Source organism: Alexandromys fortis, unplaced genomic scaffold (genome assembly GCF_014885135.2).
Source record: "Alexandromys fortis isolate MF-2015 unplaced genomic scaffold, M_Fortis_MF-2015_v1.1 scaffold_36, whole genome shotgun sequence".
Lineage (NCBI taxonomy): Eukaryota > Metazoa > Chordata > Mammalia > Rodentia > Cricetidae > Alexandromys > Alexandromys fortis.
The window spans coordinates 11,512,630-11,539,270 of NW_026067915.1; the positions used below are offsets into that span (position 1 = coordinate 11,512,630).

The window sequence follows — 26,641 nt, forward strand, 5'->3', positions numbered from 1 at the left end:
CATCTTAGAAGCTCTTCTTGGGACTGGGGACATGACTCAGGGGAGAAAGTGCTTGCTATGCAAGCATGAGGACCTCAGTCTGGACCCCCAGTACTCCCATGCTTGTAACCCCATCACTAGTTGGAGAGGGAGATAGGTGGATCCTGGGGACTGGTTGGTCATCTGCTCAGTCTTGTTGGAATGGTTTAGTAAGAGATCTTGTTAAAAAATAGTAAGGTGGAGAGCAATAGGGGAAGACACCTGAATTCGACCTCTGCTTTCCACACAAGCCTCCCCCCCACCCTGTCTCGTACACACACACACACACACACACACACACACACACACGGGTGGGAGAGAGAGGGAGAGAATCAGAGAGAGTGAGTGTGAGAGAAGAGGGGAGAGCTTCTTTGAACACAATGAAGGCTTCTGGAGTAGGATCCTCACGTTGCAGTCTTGCTTTTCTTTCCTGCCGTGGGTGCAGGTCAGAGGCATTGGAACATCAGCTTTACTTTGTTCTTTTCCAGGGTTACTACAGGGCTGGTTACTCCTTGCTGCACTTGCTCCAGCCTTATGAAGCTGCTCGCATGTTTTTTGAGGGTCTGAGACTTTTGCAGAGAACCTCAGACCAAGTGCAGGTTCCTGATTTCCTTGTCGGAATCTTCACAACTTTGAGCAGTAAGTCAAACTGGGAGAAAGTATTTTAAACCTGTCACTTACTTCAAATGCCTCATGGGAAAATGACTTCAGGGTGTTCTTTTGGGACTAGAATATTCAGTTGGAATGAAATTGGTCCTACCAGAAAGCATTTTGGAAACTTCAGTGGCTTGTACCTTTGTAAAAACAGGAAAGTCTGATTACTTTAATGACTTAAAGCTTTTGTAGTCTTTTTTTTTTTGATTTTCGAGACAGGGTTTCTCCGTAGCTTTTGGTTCCTGTCCTGGAACTAGCTCTTGTAGACCAGGCTGGCCTCGAACTCACAGAGATCCGCCTGCCTCTGCTTCCCGAGTGCTGGGATTAAAGGCGTGTGCCACCACCGCCCGGCTTGGAGTCTTATTTTATAGCCTGTAAGTTTCCTTTGTTGGTGGGTAGAGATTTCCTACTTACTAAACTTGTGTTAGATGATTTTGTTCTTTTCTGTGACTTTCAAGTATTTTTCTCTATCCTGCTAAAATTATTTTTTAAATAACGCTATGCATCTCAGTGTGTATTTATCTTCTTTCTTAAGTTTTCAGACTGTGTAGCAAGCATTCATATGCTGTACCATTCCATTGACACCTTTTTTATTATGAAATTAACCTAGAGGGATGATGGAAGGTCCTGTGATGCCTCACAACGTGTGTTTGGCATCATAGCTGTGACACTCCTTGCCCAGGGATCAGAGACCTTATTGCTCATTCCAATTGGACTCAGAGGGAACTTGTGTATTACATCCCTTGCCAGAGATGCTGCAGTCTGCTGCGCTGACAGTATCCAGCCCTGGGCAAACTTAAAATGATTGTTACCCATTCAGTCAGAATGAACTTTATACTTTGAAGTGAGTATTCCTCCTGAGGTCTTTAACTTACCTTTTGACTTTATGTGGTCTTCATTGGGGAACATTTCCTCAAGGCTCTAGACTTCGCTCACTTGAAAGTTTCTAAACTATGGAATTTTTTTTCAGGTGACTCCATTGTTTTACAGAGTTTCTTGCCCTGCTTTGATCATATTTTCAATGCTGGATTTTCAACAGAAGTGTGGCAATCTGTAATAGAGAAGTTGGCAAAGAAAGGATTATGGCATGTGAGTACAGGAGGTGGCTCTCACACTAGGAAAACACACTCTTTTAAAATCATTTCTTCTCATGATACCAAAGGAATTAATGTATTATTTCTTTATCTTGATACCAGAATAGCTTCTTAAAAACATATATTTTTATTTATTCTCTGTGTGGATGGCCTCTGGTATGTATAGTGTATGTGATGTGTACTTCTTTGTGTGTGCATATGTGCATGCAGATGCATGGGCATGTGTTTGTGTGTGTGTGGTGCTTGGGGAGGGACTGAGGTTGATGTGGAGTGCCTTACTCAGTCACTCTCCACCTTATTTTGTTGAACAGGATCTGTCACTGAACCTGGAGCTCATCATTAGGCTAGAGATTGACCTGTCTTCTCTTGTCCCGCTGTTTCTGTTTCTGTGCCTGGCTTTTTAAGTGGATGCTTAGGACCTGAACTTAGATCCCTTTACTTTACATGCACTTTACCAAAGGAGCCGTCTTCACAACTCAAGGTTTCTGTGTAGTTTTAAGAAATTGCTAATTGGGCCAGGCGGTGGTGGTGCACACCTTTAATCGCAGCACTTGGGAGGCAGAGGCAGGCGGATCTCTGTGAGTTCGAGCTGTGAGTTCGAGGCCAGCCTGGTCTACAAGAGCTAGTTGCAGGACAGGCGCTAGAAACTAGGGGGAAACCCTGTCTCGAAAAACCAAAAAAAAAAAAAAAAAAAAAAAGAAAGAAAGAAATTGCTAATTGGTGAATAACAGCTAAAAGAGGCTGGCGGTGTCCTTGAGCCTTAATCATCTAATTACTACTTAGATCTCAGATTTACTCCTTTGAATATCAGCTTTTCATTTGTAAGTTGCAGTATACAAAGTTACTTTACTTTTTTTTCTCAGGGTTTTGCTGAAAATTTAAAAAGAATGGTTAAGCGGGTGTTAATCTGCTAGTGTGTGTTGAAGTCTTACAATATCCTAAGCAGTGAGATAACAAGTTTTTTCTTTCTAAATGCATATGATTTTTTTTGCCTGTATGTATGTCTGTGTACTACATGTTTGCCTGGTGTTCAAGGAGTGCAGAAGAAGACATCAGGTCCTCTGGAACTGAAGTTATAAGTGGTTGTGAGCTGTCATATGGGTGCTGGGAAATGAACTCTGATCATCAGGAAGAGCAGCCAGTATTCTTAACCACTGAGCAATCTCTAACTACTGAGCTAAGGATCTTTATAATAATCTGACATGTTCATCCTACACAATCAAGGGAAGGTTCAAGAATCCAGCCCAAGGGGGCAGGCCCAACATCCTAGCTTTGTGATGTCTAGGTCGTTTTCAAGTACTGGAGACTGAGGCATCTTAAAAGCCAGGCCAGCAGTCTTGACTGTCAGAGTCCTCAGTGCATTACATGGCTCAGGGCTGTACATGGACAGTGGGCCTCTGGAAGGCGAGCATTAACTGTACACCAAGCTGAAAGGATCTAGAAGCAAAATATGGCCTTAGTCTCAGTTTCTACACTCCTAGTTCAATGGCAAGGATGTGTATGGGAGAGGTGTCTCTAGGCATGGTTATACAGAGCCTGGAATTTTAGGTTTGTGTGACACCAGGCTGCCCTCATCTCCTGCTAAGATGTTTGATATTAGAGAATCTTGTCTTTAGCAGGTTGTGAGGGAATGTGGAAAGAGCTTTGCTTACAGTCAGCCAGGAAGGTGGCTAGACAGAGAGACTGGTTATCATGGCTTAGTCTGACAAACTTTGTAGGTATCTTAAAAAGTAGATGAAGCTAGTTTTTGTTTGTTGTTGTTGTTGGGTCATACAATAATAACCTTTCTGTTTTACTAAGTCATGGAGAAGATTGCTATGCCAACCTTTTCTTGTTCTTCCTTGCAAGCAGTCATTTCTACTGTTGTCCGCAAAGAAAGACCGGATACCAAGCAATATCCATGTCTCTGAGCTGTCACTGAAAAGCCTCTTTGAGGTAAGGGGGACAATTCTAGAAATGTGCCTTTATAGGAGACCATGTTAGTTGTGTTTAGGACTTCCCCAGTAGCTGCTTCATTGTAGATGTGTTATTTATGGTGCTCTTGGGCTGAGAATAGTTAACTCATGTTTTACAGATTCAAAACTGCGAGGTTGAAGGAACTTAAGTTTTGTATTGATGTAGTAACTTTCACGACTCTGCTTGTGTGTCTTGTTTTTTTTTTTCAAGAAGTATGTCTTCATCGGGCTTTATGAGAAAATGGAGCAAGTGCCCAAGCTGGTTCAGTGGCTCATCTCCATTGGTGCAAATGTTGAAACCATAGGACCCAGCCCTCTCCATACCCTCATGCGGCTCTGCATCCAAGCAAGTGAGTGTTCTCCTGTTTGCATACCTACCTAGCTTCTTGACAGCTCAGAGGCACAGGACTCTGCCCAGAGTTGAGCTACTTGAAGGCAGTCTATCCAAGCGATTCTGGTTTTTGGTGAGGACAAAGCATATTTATTTCTCCCGGCACTGAGTAGTTGACAGAGATTCAGCTTGCAAAGATCTTGTGTTTTTAAAGTCTAGACAGAAGAGTAGAGCTCCAGATATGGATTGGAAGAGAGAACTGTTATGAAAGAGGTAGCTTGTCTGGCTCTGACCCTCAGCATGTTTTTCTGTGTAGCCCGGAGGGCCTGCAACTGTGTTTTGGGACTGTGACTGGAGGATCCTTGAAAGGACCATGAACTGATACTTTAACAGTTGGTTATATTGCCAAGGACTGCACACACTCTCTTTCCCGTTCTTTTCTTCCCCCTCTCCCCCCCTTAGTAAAGAAAAAAGGCCTTTATACATGCTACGCAGGCTGTCTGCCACTCAGTTACTCTCATCTCACACCTATTTAATTTTGAGGCTGTGTTTTGTTAGTTTCTCTCTCTGGCTTTTAATTTACTCTTGGATTTATCTTCCTCTTGCCTTGGCTTCCACAGTAGCTGGGACTACAGGCAGGTTCCACTAGACCTAATAGAACTTCCATTTTCATAAAATAGATTCCTTAAAGCTTTATCATTTGCTTTACAAAATTAAATATTTGAGTCTGTCATTAACACACAAACACTCATACCAACACTTAAGATAGAAACTTGTGTTTTTTGGGAGGTGTAAGTTTGATCTTCCTGGACCAGAAGGAGCCTAGAGAGCTCTGTTTAGCTCTTCTAGGCTGTGTCGTCTTCATGGAGGGGATTGGGGGTGGCACTGCTTGGGACTTTTTCTTCTGTCCTTTATTTGTACTCCACCATTATCCACTTGATATACTTGGGATTTTTTACACGATGCCATTCTTCCTCTTACACAGGGATTTGTAGACAAATATGTAACGGCAAAGCCTGACTAAAAGCAGTCTAATCCTGGACCCAACTTTTAAATGAGGAGACATGTGAAGATTAGAATTTGCCTATGCCCTGAAGGTCAAGACTCCGTCCTGTCTCCTCTGTACAATAGCTGGAACCAGATGTAGCTTAGGCCATGCCCTTGCTTAGCTCCTTCCCCTGCCCTGCTCTGCCTTGTTCACCCCTTTACTCCCAAGTTTCTCCCCTCAGTAAGCTACATGGGTAAGATTCCTGTTAGCCTTCTAGGGTACCTAACCTGAGATTATAATAAAACACCTGCTTTTCTTCATACCTTCTGCTGGAGAATAGAAATGTGTGCTATAGTCCCCATTTTGATCCCTTAGGGGGAGCATATAGTTGATTTGCTTTCTTAATTTTATGTAGAAATAATATTTGCAACTTATTTCTGTCCAGGAGAAAATCAGCTTTTCAGGTGGATAATGGAGCACAAGCCTGAGTGGAAAGGCCACATCAACCACAGAGACGAAGCTGGCTGCACTGTCCTGCATGTTGCTGCTGCTCACTTCCCAGGCTACTCCATCAAGCGTGAGTAGAGCTATTATGCTGGAAATCGTGTTGTGGGTCCAGTGCTTGCAGACATTAGAAAACCCACACATGGCAGACTCAGAAGACCAGACTTTGCCTTGAACTGACTATGACTGGGAAAACAGGTGTAAGCAGGAAGGAGGTAGGTGAGGGGAGAATCACTGGGCTCTTTCAAGTGGCTTTTGTGGGGTTAAATGACTCAAGAACTGGGGCTGGAGAGATGGCTCAGCGGTTAAGAGCATTGTCTGCTCTTCCAAAGGTCCTGAGTTCAATTCCCAGCAACCACATGGTGGCTCACAACCATCTGTAATGAGGTCTGGTGCCCCCTTCTGGCCTGCAGGCGTACACACAGACAGAATATTATATACATAATAAATAAATATTAAAAAAAATGACTCAAGAACTTAGACTTCTGGCTACACTCTACATACTTCCTTACTGTGTGCTACAAAGTGCCTTTATTCTATGCCAGACCTGTGAACCAGGCAACCACCACGGTCTTCATGGCCCTTAGAACCTAACGTGGGAATTACATCCTATTATACAACACAGTGCTATACAGGCCACATGTAGGAGAGAGAGATTGGCATAGCTGAGGAGAAGTTGGTTATTGTGACATGAAAAGCCTTGTTAGACTTTGAAGGAGGAAAGCTGCTCACTCCCATTGAGCTCTTTGATGACACTCTCTTCCCCCAAACTCTCAGACCCATCATTTTGTACTTTCTCTTGGTTATGTAAGAAAACTTTTTTTTCATCATGTGTGGTGGCACATACATTTAATCCTAGCATTGAGGAGACAGAGACAGGTAAATCTTTTTAGTTTGAGGCCAGTCTGCTCTACATAGTGAGATCCTGTCTCAAACAAATACAGAACATTTTTGTTTTCTACAATGGTAATGAATTCTCAGTGTCAGTGGAATGGAGGTGGCAGGGATGGTGGCACTTATGCTTGGTGGTGTAGTAGTATCAAAGAGTACCACAATAGCCCGGAATGGAGTATAACAAAGGTTTATTTATTTGGGGATTAAACTCACAGTAAGGGTAGCGATCGCAGTTCTTTGTGTACACTGAGAACTGGAACTGACTCCAGCAGAAAAGAAGGGCTGCACCTACTTTTTGTCTGCACTTGTAGTGCATGACCACGTCCTACGTGGGCCGCTATCTTAAAGGAGTTCCCACAAGGTGTATTATCATCTGGAGCAGATTTGGTGAGTGAGACTAAGCTGTGATCTTTTGATGGCAAGCAACATTGGAAATAGAGATTTCTTTCTTTCTTGCTCTCTCTCTCTCTCTCTCTCTCTCTCTCTCTCTCTCTCTCTCCCTCCCTCCCTCCCTCCCTCCCTCCCTCCTTCTTCTTCTGTTTCTTCTTTTTTAATCAACACTGTGTGTGTGTGATGTGTGTATGTAGAAGACAGCTTTTGGGAATTGATGCTCTTTCTTCCATCATATGGGTTCCAGAGTTGAACTAAGGTTGTTAGTCTTAGTGGCAAGTGCCTTTACCTGCTGAGTCATCTTGCCAGCTCATGTAAAGCCTTTTGAAACAAACCCCAGTTAGTTTTCGTTGACCATCTGATACCCTGCAGGTAGGAAGTTTTTAACCTCCCTTGTTTATAATTGCTTTAGTTCCCAGTGCTGGGTAACAAAGTACTGACAATGTGGGGACTTGTAGTGACACTCCCTTCCTTTGTTTGACACACATTTTTTACTCACAGACTGTTGTGGGTCAGTAGTCTGGCCTGGTGGGACTGGGTCTTCTGGTGGTTTTCCAGAAAGGCCGAATTCAACTGTTGGCTTTGGCTATGTCTCATCTGGAATTCCAGGTCTGGTTTCAGGCATATTTGGTGGAGCAGAATCTAAGATGCTGGGTTAAGGTCTCAATTTTCTTTTTTGAATGTCTTCCAGAAGTTGCTCTGAGTTTCCATAGGGCCACACATAGTCAGTCTGTGGCATCCTCTACCTTTAAAACCAGAAGGAGAGAACTGGTGCATTAAGTGCCTCTCATCTTTGAATCTTCGATGATTGGTTTTCCTGTATGATCGTCAGAACTTTGGCACCTGACTCTCATAACTAGGTCATGCCTAACTGGATAATCTGTCTTAATCTCATTACCGAAGTACCTAAATTTATAAATACATGATTGGGTATACAAACACCATGAATCAGGACTCCTAGGGCTTAGTATTGTGCCAACCACACTAAGATCTTGATGGATAGGAAGTATAAGTTTTTAATTTTTGCATGGTGAGAGAAGCAGCTGTGAGTACAGAGATGGGAGAAGACAGCACCGTGAGCAACCTGACAGACACTGGCTTAGAGATCCCTGTCAGACAGCAAGCTTTAGTGAATATTACATGGGGGAGTTGAAGGCTAACACATTTAATTCTCTGTACCTGCCTAAGTCCTGTGCTCCCCAGGGACATACCTGTTTCAATCCGAAACGTGTCAAATCTGTGATCACTGAGACACCTTGATGCTTGTCAGATAGGTATATCAGAGCTCAAATGGAGCTGATAGCCAGAAGGTTAGAGAGTGGTAACAATGACAACAATAGAAAACCCTGATGCCAAAGCAGTTGCTACTTTTTTCTTATATCACCAGACAGGCTCGTGTGTGTGTGTGTGTGTGTGTGTGTGTGTGTAGTGTGTAGTGTAAAATATATGTATATTTTATATATAAATAATTTATTTTTTTTTCTGGAGCAATATTCTCTTTCCTCCCCAGAGGATAAAGAAATCTGAAGTCACAGCTTGCTCTTATCCTTACAGCTGTAACTGTTGCCTAGTAACCAGATTTCCCCTCTCTTTGCTTGTTGCCAAGGAGAGGGGAGAAAGGTAGAGAGGAGTGCACTTCTGAACCTCTTAAAAGCTATTGTCCTTCCCACTCCACACCAGGACTCCCTGCTTTGAGAGGGGCAGTTGGGTGGACTGCCTAAGGCTGTCAGTTTAGGTTCCTAAATAAGAGGAACCCGAGTCCCTGAGCACTCATGGGGACATCTCCTTATAGAAGGAACCATGAGCATCCCCCCTTTTCGTTTTGGCCTGCCCTAGGACAAACAGAAGATGTGCAGATGCTACTGAGCTTTGGAGCAGACCCTACTCTGCTAGATCTACACTCTCGGTCTCCTGTGGATGTTCTGAAGAGGAACAAGAACTTCAGAGCAATTGAGAAAATTAACAGTCACCTGGAAAAGCTGGCTTCGAGTTCTAAGGGCCTATCAGGTACAGCACAGTGAATTTATTTTTGTGGGGAGGTGTTAGGGAACTGGTTCTGGACATTAGATGCAAATTAATTTATCTTTTCCTTGTACGTGTAGATGGAATTGAGATCATTCCCCTCACTGTTCAGAAAATGTGCTTGTAATGACAGAATGAGATAACTCTTATAGAGCATCTCTAGTGTTCTTGGAACATTTCTAGGTCTACATTTCAACAGTATGTATGCACATGGAAAAAGGGAAAAACATGCAGAATAGAAGACAACCAAAATTAAGTCTACTGCTCAGAAATGATCACTGCTGACAATTCAAAATAAACTTACACCTCTATTTCTTGACTGTTGATTTGTAGAGACTGCAGTGTAAGAGTGGATGGTTGTTCCAGTTCTACTGCTGGGCTTGTGTGGTGATGTCGTTTGTATTATTTATCTTCTATCCTTAACTCCTTAAGTTTTCCCTGCTTCATCTATGGGTTGATTCTAAAATTGGAAACCAGTGGGTGGCATTTTCAGGGTAGTGTGATTGTATAAGATATTATTCTTCCTACCATAAGTGGCATGGCTGGGCCCACAGAAGTGAATCATCAACTGTTTTGAAACCGTTGCTTTTTCAATGTGATCCTCTTTAGGCAGTGCTCTCTGATAGCTCCTGTACTCATGTATGACTTTTATACTTCTATTGATTTCTTTCTCGATTTGTAAGACTGCCTACTCGAGAGAAGTTTTTCATGGAGGAGGCATGGGTGGTCAAAATAAGGAGTTTATGAAAATGTCTTTATCTTCATATCGATTGATAATTTGGATATAGTTATTCTATTTTATTGATAGCAATTTGCTATCCCCTCTTGTTACCCTTTGTAGTTAGGCTGTATTTCTCCATCAGTAACCTGCCATCATTTAGTGGCAACCTTTTCTGGTATTAGCAAATATATCATCTCTTTAGTTTTAGACAATATTCTATAAAATTATGTGACAACTTTGAAAAAATATTTAATTTCCTTTTAACCCCTGTTTCCACTGTTCAGAAGTCTGATGTTAGTCATTTCTTTTTCTAGAACATTATCTAGCCTCGAGTTCTCAAATTTCCTTGGGACATATCAGGGTAGAGGTCTTATTCTTTTGTGGTACTTGCTGGTTCCTTTTAATCTGTCTTTCTTAGCTCAGGGAAAATATCTCCTATCATTTTATTTGTAGGATAGTTTAATTCATCAGCCATTGTGATGTGCTTTTTGATAACTTGTTTATATAATCTCGATTTCAGAATGACCTTCATACAATTTTAGAAATCTAAAGTTTTGCCTATGAATTTGGAAGTTTTAAGATAACAAAATTAATCCTAGCACTTCGGAGGCAGAGGTGGGCAGATCTCTGTGAGTCCGAGCCCAGCCTGGTCTACAGAGTTAGTTCCAGGACAGGCTCCAAAGCTGCACAAAGAAACCCTGTCTCAAAAACAAACAAACAAAAAAGCGATAATAAAAAAGGACCATTAGTTAATAGGAAGTGGTTGACGTGTTTGCATAATTATTATTCTTATCTTCTTAGAATTGCTTGAATTACTTTTTTTAATGGGACCTTTTAATATCATCTAACCCTAAAGACATGTCATCTGAGACAGGCTTTAATTTATTGTGATGATGGGGTTGGAACCCAGGGACTTGTCCTTGCTAAGCAAGTGCTCTCTCCACCTCTGAGTCGCACCCTAACCTTGACATAGCCTTCCTCCTTCTCCTTGACATTAATTAAGCAGGCAGGTTTTGGAACCAGGAGAAGCTCAATGAACTCTATGCTGGCTTCCATTGTGCTCATCAGAGCTAAGTTGTGCTTGCTAGCAGAGAAGCAGGTACAAGAGGAATGAATGTGCAGTATTCCAGGATTTCTAGTTGGCTTCCCAGGTAGTCTAGTTGACAGTGGTTGCTCCAGTCTAAAGCCCCAGTTCTCCCTGGCCCCAGTTCTCATTGACCCCAGTTCTCTCTGGCTCTAGTTCTCATTGGCTTCAGTTCTCATTGACTCCAGCTCTCATTAGCCCCAGTTCTCCCTGGCTCCAGCTCTCATTGGCTCCAGTTCTCCCTGGCTCCAGCTCTCATTGAACCAAATTCTTGTTGACAGATATAGATTATGCAGAGATGTTTCAAAACATTGATCATGAGGATATTTCTTGCTATGCTGAAGGAATAGCGAAAGAAAGTTGAGAAATAAAGAATTAAAAGTGAAAAGAAAAACCCAGCAAGATGCAATCAAGCAAGAAAAGGAATTCAGTGTCAGAAAGGGATTGTTGAGTTCTCTGTTTACCAAAGTGTTCCTAGATAGAGCCTGTCCATGAATGTAACTCTGCGTGGGAACATTTGCCACACTGCTCCTTTGAACGTATATAGCTGCATGGAGTTGTATACATGTATTTTGTTTTTAAGATTTTTTTCCTGTAGTATGATTTTAAAAACTAAGGAGACAGTTGGATAATTTTCTAGATCAGCTCTATGTAATGTAACATCTGAGGAGATGGAAGTGTTCTACATTCCTTTAGTCTGATGTGATATCTATTAGTCACATATGGCTATTGATGTATATGACTTATGGGTTTGGAGAACTTAAGATTTACTTTTATTTATTTAGACTTTATGTAAGTAAGTTACTTGTCACTATATCTGGCTGCTTTTAGATTTAAGCCCTTCAAGAGGCCTTTCTGTTCAAGTAGAAGTGGAGAAGATGGAAGAACCAAAGGAAAAGAATGTTGGGGCACAGCCATGAAGATGAATCTAAACTTTAGTTGTGTGCACCCTACCTCCTCATTCTCATCATTTGCGAGGACAAATAAGGTTCTAGTTTGTGGTGGCTCCTCCTGTAGGCTGCTTGATCTTCATCTTGATCAGTCTGATCTGATACATGCTGGTGTTTGCACAGGTGGTCCTGAGAGCAGCCCTGTTAGAACAAGTATTTGTTTTCCACCTGGGGGAATGAACAAGCTACAGAATAGAACCAAAGGGGCTTTCTCCATTTACTCTTTCCAAAGTCGTGTACCCTGTTTACTGGTAGTGGTACTGAGCTCTTTGGAAGGGCAGCCTTTGGTATCACGTGGGAAACAAATGATTTTGCTAAACATTTCTACTCTTCTCAAGACCAGAGGTTTCTCATTGTGTGCATGCAGATTGGGATTTGGGAGGTTCAGAGGGGACTCTAGATTTGGCATCTCTCACCAGTCACAGAGGAATTCTATTTTGAACAATGAAGCTTTAATCTTGGTCAGTCAAGATTATAAAATTGTTTTTGACAGCTGTTGGTGGCCACCACCAGGTGGCACCATGTCCACTTGCTTTGTTTGTTGTTGCTAGGCCTTTTCTTAGGACCAGGAGGACTAAGATGGAGTCTTTGTCCCTGGCTGCCTGTGTTTTCCTCCCTGCCTCCTGAGGCTTTGCCTTGTGAGTTTGAATCCAGGCTCTGGAAGAGCTGGGTGCTCTTCTGCTATGCTCTCTCAATACTGGGAGGGGGTTGCTTCTTTTCACTTAGTGCAAACTGGGGCATTGACCTAGGATCAGTTATATTTTCCTCCTTTTTGTGAGCCAATTAAAAAAAATGCATGAAATGTAGGAAAGAAAATGTTAATTTTCTACAAATTCACCTACCAGGAAAGTATCCATGAAGTGATCATTTAGTCTTGTATTCTAAGCAGTTATATTTTTATATTTCTTTTATAAAATGGGATTGATATGTTAGCTTGATGATTGAATTGTGTGTAATAAAACATACTAGTTTTGTCTTTTATACCTTGAGTGATAGAATTGGGGTACACAAAGTCTCTTTTGGAGATGATCTATTTCTACTTTTTGATGACTTCTGAATTCTCTTACAACTTTAGAAACTCCCTTTAATTTTGACTTCAAATATTTTATAAAACTGGAGTTTTGTGTAACAATAACAATCTATTGTTAACTACACCTCGGTGTATTTTTAGTCTGTCTTTCTTACTATGTTTCAGTTAATAGCCATATTTTAAAAAAAATTGTGGGCAAAAGCAACTTTGTTTTCTGATGTTTCTTTTGTCTTTTACTAAGCTGTGAACATTTTGAAAACAGGAAGAGAAAATTTAGCTAATCAAAGGGCACCTGCAGCCTTTAATCCAGGAACACCACTTGCCACATTTATGAAGCCCTAAGTATTTGTGTTGTTTGTAACATTGTATGCCTCCCTGAAGTCTGCACTGCCTCCTTCACTAGTCTTTGTCATGCAATCATGGGTTTCCTATACAGCTTTGTCTCTTTGAGCCTGTTCATTTTCATCTGACTTTTATGCTTATTTTCTTGGGGGAGGAATGATCTTTTGTGCGGCGAACTCCCTGACCAGCAGGAAAGAACAGCCACCTGACGAGGATTCTTCTCAAATCACGTTTTATTGGAGCCTCTTGGTTAAAGGGAGAGCAGAAAGCAAGGGGCCCTGAGCTCTGATTTGCAGCTGCTCCCCCCGGCTGGAAAGAAAGTAGGGGAACATCCCTGTCAATTACAGACCACAAGGAAGTTCCCCTGCCGGTCAGGGGAAGTGTGGGCAGCTAGATCACAACAACTCATCCTGTTTTCTGGTGGAAGAACTTGCAACTTTTATTATGGTATCAAGCGAGACCGGGGGCAAATGCCATCTTGTAATGGCAGCCACTCAAATCGGCTCCCAGCACTTTTGGAAAGACTTTTAAAGGTGTGGAGCAGAGAGACAAGTAGCAAACTCCATCAGCCTGGTGGGAAAGGAAGTGCTTTCCTTCTTTACTGCAGCTCTTAGTGTGCCCATAGGCACTTTAGGAAGCAGGGAAGAGGCAGTCAGTCTCTGTAACACCATGCATACTTTCTGTCTCAGCATGGGCCACCAGGCAGGGGATGAGGGGTCTTTGACAAGTGGTTGCCATATCCTTCCTCTAGTATTTGATGTGGACATTCTTGTCTCTCTCTCTCTCTCTCTCTCTCTCTCTCTCTCTCTCTCTCTCTCTCTCTCTCTCTCTCTCTCTCTCTCTCTCTCTCTCTCTGTGTGTATTTCTGGTGTTTGACTTTATTTGTTAAAATGGGTTCCAGGTGTATAGAGAAGGCATATCAGATAATGTAGCTCTTCATGGACCCCTCAGGTCTCTTTTACCATTATGTGTGCCCCTGACGTTGGAGTGCCTTCACTTTGACTTTGGGTTTATGGAGGCTCTTTTGCTAATGTTCTTCAAGTGTTTTGCAGTGCTGGCAGTAAAAGCTGGTGCTGTAAGAAGTTTTTATATGCCTGTCTTAGAGTTTCTATTGCTGTAAAGAGACACCATGACCATAGCAACTCGTATAAAGGAAACACATTTGATTAGGGTGGCGTATGTTTTCAGAGGTTTAGTCCTTTATCATCATGGTGTGACATGGTGGCAGGCAGAAATGGTGAAGTAGCTGACTGTTCTATATCTTTGATTTGCAGGTAACAGGAAGCAGTCTGAGACAGTGGGCGTGGCTTAAGCATATATGAGCCCTCAAAGATCCACAGTGATGCACTTCCTCTAACAAAGCCACACCTCCTAATAGTGCCATTCACCATGAGCTTATGCGGCCAATTACATAGTAAACAGTCCACCATCCTTCACTTAAAATGCTCATGCCCAATAGCTGTTAGGGTGAGGGTAGGTAAACTGGAGTATATATAAGGTCAGCCTAGTTTTGTATATTAATGGGCCAAGGATTAATGATACCACAGACTCTAGGATGGGACCCTCTCCTTTGAGATCTTTTAGATGCAGACATTTTGGGCAAATTGCATTTAGAAAGCCTTTGGGCTTGGAACTTCATGGCACCTGAACTATCGTCATGTAAACTCAGTCAAGGTTGTAAAAGTAAAACTTCAGTTACTGGAGTCTGGCAACAGTCTTCCCCAAGGCTCTGTGTTCTATGTCTGTGGCCCCAGGCCTCTTAGCTTCTCTGTGGGCTGTGCGTGCTGCCGTGCTCCCTTCGACTCATCCGTCTCCCCTCCCCTAACGTTGACTTCAGTGGTTTGTAAAAATACTTTGTGACTTATGTGCTAGAAATGCCACAATTGCTTCATTGTCACCTGAACCTGTTGAAATAGGAGCGGCAGGGCTGCGTCCCCGGCACCCGGCCGCCCGCATGGCTAGTTTATACCCAGAAATAATTACACGGAAACTGTATTCTTTCAAACACTGCCTGGCCCGGCTAGGTCCAGTTTCTTATTGGCTAGCTCTTACATATTGTTCTAACCCATTTCTAATATTCTGTGTAGCCCATGAGCTGGCTTACCAGAGAGGATCTTAACCTGCATCTGTCTGGAGTGGGAGCATCATGGCGACTCCTCCTCTAACCTTCTTTCTCCCAGAATTCTCTTCTGTATACTCCGCCTACCTAATTTTCTATCCAATAAAATGGGCCAAGGCAGTTTCTTTATTAGTAAGAAATCATTCCCACATCATTTCCCCTTTTTCCGTTTAAACAAAAAAGAAAGGCTTTAACTTTAGCATAGTAAAATTACATATAACAAAACAGTTATCAAGTAAGAATTACAGTTACAATATTTATATCTATTTTATCTCTTATCATAACTAAGGAAAACTATAACTATTTATTCTTCAACTCCATCAAAGACTCCAGAAGGATATAATATTATCTAAGTAAACAAGAAATAAGAAAACTCTAGAAATGACAGAGACATCTCGCTGCCTGGACAGTCACCCAAAGTTCCTCTGTACCGTTGGGGCATCCATCTTCGGCCTACAGGCCCATGGTATCCAGATACATTTCCATGAAGCAGGAAATTTTAAAGACAGTTCAGTCACTTTCTGCTGTGTTCTGTAGAATGTCTTGTAGACTCTTTCATGAATCAGGAACCCCGAAAGACCATCTCACCTTTAGGCAAGTTCAGCAGTCCTCTCTCTGAGGGTTCTCTGTGTCCAGTTTATGCAACAGTCCAGGCAAGAGCAGTTTCTTGCCCAAATGACTATCCAACTCCATAAGGATCCTCTTCGATGCCCATCTTCCTCTTGAAGTAGCTGGTGCTGCCAGGAGCAGACGTGTCTCCTTGTCATGAAAAGTCCTAAGTTATTAAAATATTTTAAATGCCATATTCTGCAGTCTTTGAAAGATATGAAGAATGCCTATCTAATTGAAATATATCTCTATATATCTAGAAAATCTAACTAACATGACTACAAGCTTAACTATTAGCAATGATTATCCATTAACAACCTATATTTCCTAATTATACATTACATTTTAAGTGAACTACATAATCACAATACCTTAATCAAGTTCAAAAATACATATACATATAACAAAATTGACCTTAAAATCCATACCAATGCAAATTATTCATATCTATATCATATCCCCCTTTAAATGTAAAAGAACATTTATAAACAATATTTGGGAACATGGGCGTAGTTTTTTCTCTCCAAACTGCTTCCTGCTGAATGGGGGCACTGTTAATCAGATCATTTAGGGTGTAACCTGTGTGTCAGGTTCATCTCGGTTGGCAGTTGAGTGAAGTAATTTTTTGAGGGTGTTCACAGCAACCTTTCAGGAGGGCGTGGTCTATCATACCATACCGGGATAGATGCAATCCATAGGGTCACATCCTCTGTGGAAACAAAAGAAGACCCTCTCCAAAGCATCATATCCTTAGATCCAAATTTTGAAGTCAAGATACCTTTAGAACATATGTGCAGGTTCAGCTTAGCAGCCCATATAATAAAATGTCTCTTTGTACTTAGCTCCTTCACAGTCAAAAATTTTAAAGAAAACACAATGTACATAATCCAGACTCTCTGTGAATTTTTCATTTTTACGTGGCTTATTTTTCTTTATTTCTCTTAATCTATAACTATCTGTACTTCTGTACTCTGTCTCTTTAAAGACTTTACCCTTTTTCTTTTTAAGACATTAACTTTATTCTTTATATTCTCTTTTTTTCCCCAAGCCTACGTACATTCATCCAACGGTGTCTGAATCTGTTTTACTGTGAATCTGTATTTTTTTTTTTATTATCCAGGAGCATTTCTTAAAATGTTAAGCATTTCTTAAAAACTTAAGTTGCACCATGTATAGGTAATACGGTACTGCCTGTGTCCTGCCCAGTCTAAACCTTAACTGCACGGTTTTAAGGTAATTACGGTAGTTCCTGCCTGAGATCAGCACAGTTCAGCAAGGAGCAGCCGCTCCTGCCTCAGAGTCATTTGGTGCTTTTGAGCTGAGCACAGTTACAGGCAAACAGCAGTTTACATTGGAGCCGCAATCAGCAATTTAATTTTGAGACTGAGTGTGCAGCACAGAAACTCTTTTTATCCAAGTTACAGCCAAATCTGACACGCAGAGCACTGCGCAGTCTGAAAACGCGTCTCTGTATGGCAGCAGGAATCCGCCATGCTCTTCCGCCTGCCTAAGCCTGATTCCGCCATCTGCCCAGGTGTAGGCAGGGAACGCTGAGCCATCGGCAGGTCTCAGAGCAATCTCCTCCGATCCCAAGTGGGAACAGAAACATCCAGTCCCATAAAAGCCTTGAAATGCTTTAAAGCCAGAGTTCACGCTGGCAGCATAGCACCAGGAAGCCGCGCTTTAAAATGACGCAGCTTTTTTTCTCTGCTGCTGTTGCTGAATCAGGAATCTCTCTACAGCATGTCACCAACAAAACAGCAAAAATCTGTGTTAAACTCTGTTTCCCTTATTTTTAAGCCTTCTCAGGTTTTTAAGTGGATTTAGCCCCACGTTGGGCGCCATCTGTTGAAATAGGAGCGGCAGGGCTGCGTCCCCGGCACCCGGCCGCCCGCATGGCTAGTTTATACCCAGAAATAATTACACGGAAACTGTATTCTTTCAAACACTGCCTGGCCCGGCTAGGTCCAGTTTCTTATTGGCTAGCTCTTACATATTGTTCTAACCCATTTCTAATATTCTGTGTAGCCCATGAGCTGGCTTACCAGGGAGCATCTTAACCTGCGTCTGTCTGGAGTGGGAGCATCATGGCGACTCTTCCTCTAACCTTCTTTCTCCCAGAATTCTCTTCTGTATACTCCGCCTACCTAATTTTCTATCCAATAAAATGGGCCAAGGCAGTTTCTTTATTAGTAAGAAATCATTCCCACATCATGAACCCATTGTCTTTTCTCTTTAACCCATCCTGTCCCCAGGCCTGCTTTCAGTGGAATTAAATCCTGTCTCTACCCTTTGACTGATCCAGCATGCTTGGATTTGTGGACTCATGTCTTTCTTACAACACTTGAATACTCCCGCCCCTGCTTCCCTTTTGGTCATAGCAGCTGAACCAATAGCTGTGTTCAGAGGGACTGTCTTGGCTAACTCAGGCCTGACTCCTTCTCTCTGGCAGGGAGTGTGGTGCTACAGGAAGACAGGAGCAGCTTCTGAAGGTCAGAGCTGCAAAGATCTGTCTGAAAAGTTTGCCTTTATACTCTTTTTCTGATCCTTGTTAAAGTAAGATGATAGACTAGCCTATATTTCATTTCTCTTGCATTAAAATGAATATTCATTTCAAAGATTTAGAAAAAGATGGGAAGCAAAAGCCAGCAAAAGGAAATCAAGTTTCTTTTATTTGGGTAATTTTTCATTTCTCCCATCTGCTCTAGTTGGAGGAAGAGAAATCATAGGAACCTTTTTTGGAGTGGTTTATTCTTATTTTGCGTTTTCAGTGATAGGATCGTCAGACCAAGTACAGAAGCCCAGTAAATTTGAATTTCAGATAAACATTTTTTCTGTGTAAATATATCCACAGTATTACATGAATTTTACTAAAAATTGCTTGTTCATTTGAAATTCAAATTTAGCAAAGATCAGTGGCTCATACCTGTAATCAGTACCAGCTGCTTAGTAGTCTAAGGCAGGAGGATTTTGAGTTCAAGGCCTGTCTGGGCTACATAGTACATTCGAAGTCAGCCTGTGTAACTCAGTGTGAACCCCCTCCCCCTTTCTCTCTCTTGCTCTATTTTATGTGTGTATGTATGTGTGTAATTTTACACGCCAGTCTCAGTTTCCCTTCCCTCCTCTCCTCAGTTTCTCAAAAATAAAATGGGTCATGAATATAGCTCAGTGGTAGTGCATACCTGTATGTACAATGCTCTGGGTTCCATCCCTAGAACCACAAAAGAAGGGGGACTGAGGGAGAAAGGGAAAGAAAGGAAAAGAAGGAATGAATTAAAATTAACTGGCCTTCCTTATTTTTTGTAATTTTAAAATTATATTTCTTTATTGGTTGGGGGGCACAGTTTGCATATAGAGGTCAGAGGAAAACTTATGGGAGCCATTCCTTCTATCATGTGGGTCTTGGAGATCAAATTCAAATCATAAGGTTTGGTGGCAGATGCCTTTCCCTATTGAGCCAACTTTCCAGGTTCACCTATACAATACATTTATATAGTAGGTTTGGCAGTCTCCTTACTGAAGGATCTATTTACATTTTTTCCTAACCTTAAGACTCACCAAGATTATGAAAAAGGATCTTCCTAGTTTATCTCTAGACATCAGCAGTCAGATTGAAATCCTGTGTCCCATGACCCAGTTAGGAACTGAAGACTAACACATCTCTGACACTGTTTGGATTTTCAGCTCTTCTTTCATATTTCCTTGTATTTCAGTGTTTCCGAACAGAGTATTCTCTCAATGTTATGAAAAATTGAACACAGATCTTTCCTAACTCAAGTATTTGCTCTGAACCAAACATTTTGTCTTCAAACATATCTTAATTCTGGACGGTGGGCTAGGCTCTGTCTTTTCTGCTGGACATTTTTAATCTTGGTCCTGAAGCCTGAGTCAGTACCTGTTCTGATGTTTGTTAGTGGTTAATGACTTGTCCAAAGTAATACATTTATTTCTTCATAAAACTTTCACAGTGCTTAAAAGTTTTGGTTTATAAACCATTTTAATTATGTGTATATGTTGGATTTTAGTTGGGTGAGGAAGAGAAATCATATGAACAGTTTTGGAGTATAGTTTATTCTTATTTTTGAAAGAAACTCCTGCTGGCCTGGTTTGTGACGTTAACCGAGATTGTGCCAATACCTTCATCAAATTCTTACTGGAGAGACAAAAGTGGTCTGAAGTCCTTCTGCTGCTCACCCGCAAAGTCAGCGGGCAGCCGCGTCTCAGAAAATGCCTCCTCAAAGACTGTGACCTTTCAGACCTGGACATCTGCACTGTCATTCCCCATCTCAGCTCCTGGGACCAGAGGAAGACCCAGCTTCTGAGCCGCCTGATTGACAGTGGAGGTGAGTGTGCCTGAGGGCCTTGAGGTATCTGCATAGAGGCTCAGCTACATTGTCATCCTTTTCTCCCAGTACCTCGTTGTTTGGAAACAGTGAGGGGTTAAAGAATGTTTGACCGCTAAGCGAACTGCCTTGAGGAGTGCTACATTCTTGTGAACCCCAGTTAGTCCTTTCCTAGTTTTCTCTTATGTGGGAAGCACTATGTAATCCTTGACTCTGGCTTAATCACACTGGTCAATTCCACTTGGCTTTTGTCTAGACCTTTTCTGCCCTGGATATTTTATACAACCCTTTGAAGAGTGGCATTCTTTCCCGATCATGGACTGGGACTTTATGGTACTTGTTTATAGAGAAACAGCCAAGTAGTTCATGGGTGAAAACATTGGATGCTCCAGTAAGAGCACTGGTGGCTGTGTGTCTAGAATGTGCAGTACATTATGCTAGATTGGATTTAATTTAAAAAACTAATTGAGAAATAAGAGTCTCTTATTACCCAAATTCCCTACATCACTATTTTTGCCCTACTAGGTGTGTGGTCTTGAGTGAGCAGGCTGTCATGCCCTTACCTGTTTATATAACAGGAATAACAGCAATCTGTATTTCTTAGAGTTGCTTTGCATATTAAATGAGCTCGTGTGTGCAGGCTTTTGGAAGAGTTCCTTGGCTCTGTGGTTTTCTCTTTGTGTTGTAGCCCTTTATAAAGTATAGCAACACATTGATCCTCGTCTTAGACAGTGCTACATGTAGCACAGAGCCTCCAGGTATTGGCTCCACTCCCAGGGAGATGAAGTACCTTTTACAGGTTATTTCTTCAAGCCTTTTCCTTGTGTGTGCTATCTCAGAAATTACTGCTGTGACAGAATTTTTTATTCTTTTTATTTTATTCTGTTTTATTCTTTGATCCAGCCAACACTCACAAAACATCTCCAGCATCAGGTGCTAGTACAGCAGGGATGCAGATTTACAGGGATGGGCTGCTTCAGGGAAGGGGTTTTAGAGGCTGCAGCGCAAAGGGAGTTTGGACTGAGGTGGTGAGTGGAGTGGAGGTGTGTCAGGGAGGGGAGAAGTGAAGAGTTAGGAAGTATACTCAGGTCCTGACTCCTGACTGTGTCAGGCAGGTGGTGTTAGAAAGCATTAAGGTTTCCATTGTTCTTGTGCCCTGTCCTCACTTTGTGGTAGGAACTGTGCTAAGACTAGAGGAGGGACAGGACAGATGGGAGGGGCATGGCCAGAGAAGGAGCAGGGTTTTCTCTAAGGCCCCAGGAAATCTTACTGCTCAGAAAGGGTGTATGTGGTGGGGGAACATCTTGGAAGTCAGATCAGCATCTTTCCCCTCTCATTGAGCCAGACTCCACCTCCTTCCAGGGTCATGATGATCTTTTTTCTGCCTCTTTCCCCTATTCTACTCCCATCCTAGCACTGCCTGAGGGTCTTCAGGAGAGCCAGGACAGGCCACTTCTCATGTGCCTGAGACACGAGGACTTCGACTTGGCTTTTCTTCTCTTGACCAAGGGTGCTGACCCGCGTAGTGTTTCTCTCATGGAAGGTGACACTCCTTTGCACGCAGCACTCCACATCTTTCTGGACATCAATGGTGAGCAGTCCATTTCTGGAGAAGGAAGCTGGATATTAGAAATGATGCTTTGCTCTCTTATCTGGGAAAACGCCATCTGAAAAGGGCCTGTTTCCTCACCAGGTCTAAAGAAATGACCAATGAATGTCACGGTGAATGATCTCATTATAGTGGGAGTGGGGTTTAAATTCTCAAGTTGGTTGTATGTAGCTTACAAATACTTTCCATGTATTTTTATCATTTTTCAAGAATCCTGACTTACAGGATGTTGCTGTAATATCATCAAGTTATTTTAGGAGGTACCACTGATAGCTGGGCTGGCGGTTATTTGTTGACAGGGGCTATCTTGCACATGGCCTCTGCTTATTGGTTACCAGTATACCTTCCTGATTGTGACAACCAAACTGCCGCCACATTGCCAGATTCCCCGTGGGGCAAGTTACCTTGGTTAAGAACATTGCATCATTTAATGAGTATCACCTCTTTGGAGAGGGTCAGTGTTGTATGGTGCCTCAAACTGGCACTGCTTTCATGCCCACGGCCTGCTGTTCCCTGAGAAGAATGGCTTTGCACTCACAGGATTCTGTTTGTCTCTTTCAGCTGACATTGGCTTTAACTTCCTCAGCCACCTGTTGGACTTATTCTTGTCCAACCCTACCAAATTTTATTACCTTAATCCTAATGTTCAAGATAGCGATGGGAACACGCTGATGCACCTCCTTTTCCAGAAGGGTATGTTGAAGCGCACGAAGAAGCTGATAGATTTGCTGGTGAAGTTTGACATTAACTTCAACCTGAAGAACAAAGCAGGCAAAGGCATACGGCACCGTATTAAGAAAAATGATGCTCTGCTTTTGGCCTGGAACAAAGCTGTGACAGAGAATAGGCGGAAGAACCGCCAAGACCCTGCTGCCCACCTGGGGAGGCTCTCCAGATCTTCTGCCCCTGGCCAGATGTCTCAGCTCAAGTCCCAAACTCCCTTCAAGTCTCTGCCATGTGGTGCCACTGGCAAAACCCTTTCCTCTGGAGTCACAGAGATTCTTCCTGATGTTCAGGTAACCAGGCATGAGCCTGAAGCCATCAGGACACGTTCCCTGAGAGACCGCCTTGTACAGGACATCACAGTTCTGATTCAAAAGGTTGAGTTGGATATGTCTCTACCAGAGGACTATCCCCAGCGAGGCTCTTTCAAGGTAGCAGCTGGTACAGAAGGGAAGAAAGACAAACTCCAGGGAACTCCGAGTATAGGAAGCTCTGACTATAGTAGAAACAACCCTATTGCCTCTGAGGCTGGGGATGGGCCTGCTCAGGTAGACCCAGGGGCCTCCCAGCTTGTTCCTGTAGGTAACAGATTGGGAGTAGCCAGTGATAATCAGGACAACTGGACTATGCAGGAGATTGAGGCCTGTCTGCAGGACTTTGATAACATGACCTGGGAGATCGAGTGCACTTCAGAAATGCTGAAGAAGCTGTCTAGTAAGGTTATGACCAAAGTTATAAAGAAGAAAATCATCCTCGCCATCCAGCAGTTGGGGAATGGTGAATGGACCCAGGGCCTGCAGAAGAGGCTGAAGCACTCAAAAGGAAACATACAACTCTTTGAAGCAAAGCTGGACAAGGGTGCCAGGATGCTATGGGAGCTTGCCATTGATTTCTCTGCTCGGTGCAGTGAGAACTCTGAGAAAATTATGGGTGCGGAACGGAGCGCCTGCTCCCTGGAAAAATCAGGGCGGGTCTATACGGAGATCATCCGCATCTGGGACATTGTCTTAGATCACTGTAAGCTGTCAGATTCCATCATGGCCATCTGCAGTGCCTATACCCGCGGTTTGTCCTGTGTCCTCCGGAAGAAGCTGAAGGGTATCAACAAAGGGCAAGTATCAGCTAACATGAAAATCCAAAAGCGAATACCCCGATGCTATGTGGAAGACACAGAGGCTGAGAAGAGTGTAGGACAGGTAGATCCTGAATACTTTCCCCCAGCCAGTGCTGTGGAGACAGAGTACAACATCATGAAGTTCCACAGCTTCAGCACCAATATGGCCTTAAACATCCTCAGTGACATGACAGCAACGGTGGAGTATCCATTCCGAGTGGGTGAGCTTGAGTACGCTGTGATTGACCTCAACCCTCGGCCTTTGGAACCCATCATCCTTATTGGGCGGAGTGGCACTGGAAAAACAACCTGTTGCTTGTACAGGCTTTGGAAGAAATTTCAAATTTATTGGGAGAAAGCTGAGCAGGCAGGAAGCCCATTGCTATCAAAACAGATCTTGCCAAAGAAAAGGTTGGAAGTAGAGCCCGGAAAAGAAGGTACAGGTAGGGAGGAAGAAGAAGATGAGGAAGAGGAGAGTTCCATTAAAGTGGAAACAATGGATAATATAGATGAGGAGCAAGAGAATGAAGCTTGTGCTGGGGGAGCCACAGTGGAGCCAGCAGGGGACAGCCAAGTAGCAGAAGAATGTGTGCCAGAGCACCCACAGCAGCTGGAACATCTGCACCAGATCTTTGTGACCAAGAACCACGTCCTGTGCCAGGAGGTGCAGAGGAATTTTATTGAGCTCACCAAGTCTACCAAGGCCACCAGTCACTACAAACCACTGGATCCCAGTGTCCACAAACTCCAGGACCTGAGGGACGAGAACTTCCCTCTGTTTGTGACTTCCAAGCAGCTGCTCCTCCTGCTTGATGCTTCTCTGCCAAAACCATTTTTTCTGAGAAATGAAGATGGAAGTTTAAAAAGAACCATTGTAGGATGGTCCACACAGGAAGAGTTTAGCATCCCCAGCAGGGAAGAGGACGATGAAGAGGTTGAGGCTGATGGGAACTATAGTGAGGAGGACAAAGCTACAGAAACACATGCAGGTGATAGTGATCCTCGGGTGTATGTGACATTTGAGGTGTTCACCAATGAGATATGGCCCAAAATGATCAAAGGGAGAAGTTCCTACAACCCAGCACTGATTTGGAAAGAAATAAAATCATTCCTGAAGGGTTCTTTTGAGGCTCTTAGTTGTCCTCATGGGAGACTGACTGAGGAAGCCTATAAGAAGTTAGGGAGGAAACGATCCCCCAATTTCAAAGAAGACCGGAGTGAGATCTACAGCCTTTTCTGCATGTATCAGCAGATCAGGTCCCAGAAAGGGTACTTTGATGAAGAAGATGTCCTGTACAACCTGTCCTGGAGACTGTCAAAGCTCAGGGTACTCCCCTGGTCCATCCATGAGCTCTATGGTGATGAGATTCAGGATTTCACCCAAGCAGAGCTGGCACTGCTGATGAAATGCATCAATGACCCCAATGCCATGTTCCTCACTGGAGACACCGCCCAAAGCATCATGAAGGGTGTGGCCTTCCGCTTCAGCGATCTGCTCTCTCTGTTCCACTACGCCAGCAGAAACACAGTAGATAAGCAGTGTGCTGTTCGAAAGCCCAAGAGGATTCACCAGCTGTACCAGAATTACAGATCTCACTCAGGTACCTCAAGCCTCAGGCTCATCTGCTGGGGAGGGGCTGGAGCATTGGCCTTGGGCTGTGTCTGTATCAGAAGTGGGTGACTCAAGGTTTGCTAGTAAATATGTTCATAAATAAGAGAACTTAGATTTTTTTGCCTCCACTCATCTGTAAATAGATCACTGAAAATGTGGTTTGATAGAAATGAATCTTTTTTTAAAGAATTTATTTATTATGTATACAATGTTCTGCCTGCATGTATACCTGCAGGCCAGAAGAGGGCGCCAGATCTCATTACAGATGATTGTGAGCCACCATGTGGGTTCTGGGAATTGAACTCAGGACTTCTAGAAGAGTAATCAGTGCTCCTAACCATTAAGTCATCTGTCCAGCCCTAGAAATGAATCTTTAGTGACCGTGTGTCCCAGGGAGTTTCTGTGATACAGACATTTCAGGGCAACATTGAAAGTGCTCTGGACACCTTTGCTAACTAACTCCCATTTGTGGTGACACCAGTTGTCTGGCCAGGGCACATTGCTCTAGCCTGGCAGAGATTGTTGATGACAAGGAACAGTTCTTCATATGCTGGTCTTTAACAACTTTTGTATCTCTCAGAATTTTACAGAAGTAGGAAGTGACAGCAGGCAGGCAGGAGCAGCAGCAGGTGGCATTGTTGACTGGCACGTAAGTTCTGCAGGCACCAGGGAGTAGAACATTTAGCTCTACAAATGCTACAGCTCGTGTGTAGGGGAGTTAGAGTTTCTTTTCTTATTTTAGTTTGAAATTTTAAAAATCAAAATACAAAATACAAATACATCACTTTACCTACCTTATTATACTTCCCCCAAATTCTCCCACCTGTCCCCTCTTTCTCAAATTCATGGCCTCTGTTTCATTTTTCTTTTTTTCTTTTGTTTTTTCGAGACAGAGTTTCTCTGTGTCTTTGGAGCCTGTCCTGGAACTAGCTCTTGTAGATCAGGTTGGCCTCAAACTCATAGAGATCCAATCTGAGTGCTGGGATTAAAGGCGTGTGCCACCACTGCTCTGCTGGCCTTGGCTTCTTTAATTATTATCTTTTACACGCACACATACGCACACACGCAAACACACACAACCTGCTCAGTCTGTTCAGTGTTGTTTGTATGGATGTGTTTTCAGGACTGACCACTTGGATAACTAAGTAGGGGTTTACTCCTGTGGAAGACTAATTATCTCTCTCTCTCAGCTGCCCAGCAATGGTGGTAGGCCTGCTTTCCCCCTTCCACATCAGCGTATCTGTTGGTGTTAGCATTGCTCAGGGAACAAGGCTGAAAGTCAGGATTTCTTCACCCTTGGCAACATTTGGTGATGCACTTTCCAGGTGGGCTTAGGCACCAGGACTCTTCAGCTCTTGACAGTGGCCAATGTTATAACTCCCAGGCCTGGATCTTGGAAACCATTGACTCTTTGGAAGCCTTGACAGCTCTTTGGAAGCCTTCCAACCACCTGGGCCTGCAGTGTGTCTTTGGCTCTTTAATGGACTTTCTCCTTCTGCATCCTCAGTTCCCTTCTTTCTGCTCATTCTATCCCA

At 43.0% G+C, this 26,641-nt stretch overlaps 1 protein-coding gene across 1 annotated transcript in view; it reads left to right on the forward strand.

Annotated features, from left to right (window-relative positions):
• Trank1 (tetratricopeptide repeat and ankyrin repeat containing 1) overlaps positions 1–26,641 on the forward strand; it is an 85,407-nt gene that overhangs the window by 31,727 nt on the left and 27,039 nt on the right. The window contains exons 3-11 of the mRNA XM_050139216.1: positions 507–657; positions 1,643–1,761; positions 3,618–3,701; positions 3,933–4,071; positions 5,486–5,617; positions 8,665–8,835; positions 19,794–20,048; positions 21,463–21,639; positions 22,219–25,095. Of these exons, the coding sequence (XP_049995173.1) occupies positions 507–657; positions 1,643–1,761; positions 3,618–3,701; positions 3,933–4,071; positions 5,486–5,617; positions 8,665–8,835; positions 19,794–20,048; positions 21,463–21,639; positions 22,219–25,095 (4,105 nt within the window). The remainder of the gene's footprint in view (positions 1–506; positions 658–1,642; positions 1,762–3,617; positions 3,702–3,932; positions 4,072–5,485; positions 5,618–8,664; positions 8,836–19,793; positions 20,049–21,462; positions 21,640–22,218; positions 25,096–26,641) is intronic.